This window comes from Entelurus aequoreus, linkage group LG14, assembly GCF_033978785.1.
Source record: "Entelurus aequoreus isolate RoL-2023_Sb linkage group LG14, RoL_Eaeq_v1.1, whole genome shotgun sequence".
Taxonomy (NCBI): domain Eukaryota; kingdom Metazoa; phylum Chordata; class Actinopteri; order Syngnathiformes; family Syngnathidae; genus Entelurus; species Entelurus aequoreus.
In genome coordinates this window covers 62077723-62081815 of record NC_084744.1, presented here as the reverse complement: position 1 = coordinate 62081815, position 4093 = coordinate 62077723, and the positions used below count along the sequence as shown (strand labels likewise).

The 4093-nt window shown below is 56.7% G+C and overlaps 1 protein-coding gene across 3 annotated transcripts in view; it reads right to left on the bottom strand.

The window, feature by feature from the left end:
• Window positions 1–1846: 1846 nt before the first annotated feature.
• The window catches only part of LOC133665175 (zinc finger SWIM domain-containing protein 5-like), a 194542-nt gene continuing 192295 nt past the window's right edge, over window positions 1847–4093 (bottom strand). For all 3 annotated transcript variants that reach the window (XM_062070409.1, XM_062070407.1, XM_062070408.1), the window contains one exon: window positions 1847–4093. This exon is cut by the window's right edge and continues 215 nt beyond it. In XM_062070409.1, the coding sequence (XP_061926393.1) occupies window positions 3446–4093 (648 nt within the window). In that variant the 3' untranslated portion in view covers window positions 1847–3445.

Sequence of the window (4093 nt, the reverse complement as noted above, 5' to 3'; positions counted from 1 at the left end):
ACGTTGTTTATGTGTGGACATTGTTTGTGTGTGGACATTGTTTGTGTGTGGACATTGTTTATGTGTGGACATTGTTTCTGTGTGGACATTGTTTGTGTGTGGACATTATGTGTGGACATTGTTTGTGTGTGGACATTGTTTATGTGTGGACATTGTTTATGTGTGGATATTGTTTATGTGTGGACATTGTTTGTGTGTGGACATTGTTTGTGTGTGGACATTATGTGTGGACATTGTTTGTGTGTGGACATTGTTTATGTGTGGACATTGTTTGTGTGTGGACATTGTTTATGTGTGGACATTCTTTATGTGTGGACATTGTTTATGTGTGGATATTGTTTATGTGTGGACATTGTTTGTGTGTGGACATTGTTTATGTGTGGACATTGTTTGTGTGTGGACATCGTTTGTGTGTGGACATTGTTTGTGTGTGGACATTGTTTGTGTGTGGACATCGTTTGTGTGTGGACATTGTTTGTGTGTGGACATTGTTTGTGTGTGGACATCGTTTGTGTGTGGACATTGTTTGTGTGTGGACATTGTTTATAACATCCACAAAGTTCAGTGTGCAGGTTGTGTGACGTGTGTGATGTGTAGGTTTATTTGCGCCATGAGTGGGAAAGGTTGTTTGTTTTGGGTCGTATCAGTAAATGCTGTGCACACTTCAATGTGCAATTCATGGTCATTAACCTGCATCAGTCACAATGTCCACAAGATGGCAACAAAAGTGCAGCTCTTTAATAAACGTAGTTTGGACACCCCCGCCCTAGTGGCTCAGACGCTCGGTCCTAGTCTGTGTTTGTGGACACCCCTGCCCTAGTGGTTCAGACGCTCGGTTCTAGTCTGTGTGTGGGGACACCCCCGCCCTAGTGGCTCAGACGCTCGGTCGTAGTCTGTGTTTGTGGACACCCCTGCCCTAGTGGCTCAGACGCTCGGTCCTAGTCTGTGGGTGGGGACACCCCTGCCCTAGTGGCTCAGACGCTTGGTCCTAGTCTGTGTGTGTGTGTGTGGACACCCCTGCCCTAGTGGCTCAGACGCTCGGTCCTAGTCTGTGTGTGGGGACACCCCCGCCCTAGTGGCTCAGCCGTTCGGTCCTAGTCTGTGTGTGGGGACACCCCCGCCCTAGCGGCTCAGACGCTCGGTCCTAGTCTGTGTGTGTGGACACCCCTGCCCTAGTGGCTCAGACGCTCGGTCCTAGTCTGTGTGTGTGGACACCCCTGCCCTAGTGGTTCAGACGCTCGGTTCTAGTCTGTGTGTGGGGACACCCCCGCCCTAGTGGCTCAGACGCTCGGTCCTAGTCTGTGTTTGTGGACACCCCTGCCCTAGTGGCTCAGACACTCGGTCCTAGTCTGTGGGTGGGGACACCCCCGCCCTAGTGGCTCAGACGCTCGGTCCTAGTCTGTGTGTGTGTGTGGACACCCCTGCCCTAGTGGCTCAGACGCTCGGTCCTAGTCTGTGTGTGGGGACACCCCCGCCCTAGTGGCTCAGCCGTTCGGTCCTAGTCTGTGTGTGTGGACACCCCTGCCCTAGTGGCTCAGACGCTCGGTCCTAGTCTGTGTGTGTGGACACCCCTGCCCTAGTGGCTCAGACGCTCGGTCCTAGTCTGTGTGTGTGGACACCCCTGCCCTAGTGGCTCAGACGCTCGGTCCTAGTCTGTGTGTGTGGACACCCCTGCCCTAGTGGCTCAGACGCTCGGTCCTAGTCTGTGTGTGTGGACACCCCTGCCCTAGTGGTTCAGACGCTCGGTTCTAGTCTGTGTGTGTGGACACCCCCGCCCTAGCGGCTCAGACGCTCGGTCCTAGTCTGTGTGTGTGGACACCCCTGCCCTAGTGGCTCAGACGCTCGGTCCTAGTCTGTGTGTGTGGACACCCCTGCCCTAGTGGTTCAGACGCTCGGTTCTAGTCTGTGTGTGGGGACACCCCCGCCCTAGTGGCTCAGACGCTCGGTCCTAGTCTGTGTTTGTGGACACCCCTGCCCTAGTGGCTCAGACACTCGGTCCTAGTCTGTGGGTGGGGACACCCCTGCCCTAGTGGCTCAGACGCTCGGTCCTAGTCTGTGTGTGTGTGTGGACACCCCTGCCCTAGTGGCTCAGACGCTCGGTCCTAGTCTGTGTGTGGGGACACCCCCGCCCTAGTGGCTCAGCCGTTCGGTCCTAGTCTGTGTGTGGGGACACCCCCGCCCTAGCGGCTCAGACGCTCGGTCCTAGTCTGTGTGTGTGGACACCCCTGCCCTAGTGGCTCAGACGCTCGGTCCTAGTCTGTGTGTGTGGACACCCCTGCCCTAGTGGCTCAGACGCTCGGTCCTAGTCTGTGTGTGTGGACACCCCTGCCCTAGTGGCTCAGACGCTCGGTCCTAGTCTGTGTGTGTGGACACCCCTGCCCTAGTGGTTCAGACGCTCGGTTCTAGTCTGTGTGTGGGGACACCCCCGCCCTAGTGGCTCAGACGTTCGGTCCTAGTCTGTGTGTGTGTGTGTATGGACACCCCCGCCCTAGTGGCTCAGACGCTCGGTCCTAGTCTGTGTGTGTGTGTGGACACCCCTGCCCTAGTGGCTCAGATGCTCGGTCCTAGTCTGTGGGTGGGGACACCCCCTCCCTAGTGACTCAGACGCTCGGTCCTAGTCTGTGTGTGTGGACACCCCTGCCCTAGTAGCTCAGACGCTCGGTCCTAGTCTGTGTGTGTGGACACCCCTGCCCTAGTGGCTCAGACGCTCGGTCTTAGTCTGTGTGTGTGGGGACACCCCCGCCCTAGCGGCTCAGACGCTAGGTCCTAGTCTGTGTGTGTGGACACCCCTGCCCTAGTGGCTCAGACTTAGTCTGTGTGTGTGTGGACACCCCTGCCCTAGTGGCTCAGAAGCTTGGTCCTAGTCTGTGTGTGGGGACTGTGGCTTACATTTCAGAAGGTGTGACCCAGCAACCAAAGGACTATAATTAGGAATGTGAAAGAGGAAGTCTGGCCATGGAAAGAGCTGACACAACTGACGGTTGCTGACAAGGACCACGCAGGACTCCAAGCAACTCCCAGACCTGAACGCTGAGGTAACGGTGAATCTCCCCCAAAACTGGCCTCCGGTCGTAGTAAGAGCTGGAACAGGAATGACGTACGCGGAGCTGATCTGATCTTTGGACTTCGTCACCGCACGTGCTCGGTCGGGTCTTGTGTTGCCCTGAATGAACCGAGAGGCCCTAAAGCTGACAAGTACAGTCGGACCCAGGAACACGTCCGTCTTTTTGGACTCTGTGGTTTTTCCTATCGCCTGCCACACAAAAGCTAGTTTTCACAATCTTATGATGAGTTCTTCCCCTCACGTGACATTCGTTGCTCGGAGGGATCTTGGACATCCGGAGCTTCCTGGTTCACATTCAAAACCCAAACAAAATGGCTCAACTGAAGAAGTAGAAAAAAAGTCTTAAATAGCGAGGAGCTACTTCCTGAAAGTGGTCCCGGGTCAACCGAAGCGCTCCCGGACCAGCATCATGAGTTTCTTCTTGCCCTTGTAGATCTGCTTCAGGTTGTCTATGAACTGGGCGAACTGGATGTGGCCGTCCTGGGCCAGCAGGAAAGTCTCCCGGGCTTTGCTCAGGAACTCGATGAACTCGCCGTAGTGCCTGGGACTGATGTGGGTCAGCCGAGAGTGCGTGGTGTTGATGTACGCCGAGATGGTGGCGTCCAGCAGCTGCCGGAGCGGCGCCTTGTCCGTCGACATCAGCTTGCCGGAGTTGCGCCGGCCGGGGATGCCGGCCAGACCCGGCGCAGTCATGGTGCACCGGCGCAGGATGTCCGACAAGACCGTGGCGCAGTGGACGCTCTTCACCACCAGGGGGATGATGGCGGCCAGCTCGTTCTTGCCCAGGGAGTGGCTGAGCGCGCAGGCCCACAGGACGTCGTTGATGGCCGGGTGCGTGTCCTGGTTGTAGGCCAGGTTCAGGTGGGTCATGGCCAGGGAGGCCAGCTTGAAGGAGCGCAGCGGGTAGCCCCGGTGCTCCATGTAGCGGGCGATGGTGAAGAGCTGCGAGTACGTCATGCCGGTGGACGCGGCGTCGATCACGATCTGGTAGGCCGTCTCGAAGGCGATGTGGTCCTTCTCGCAGAGCGT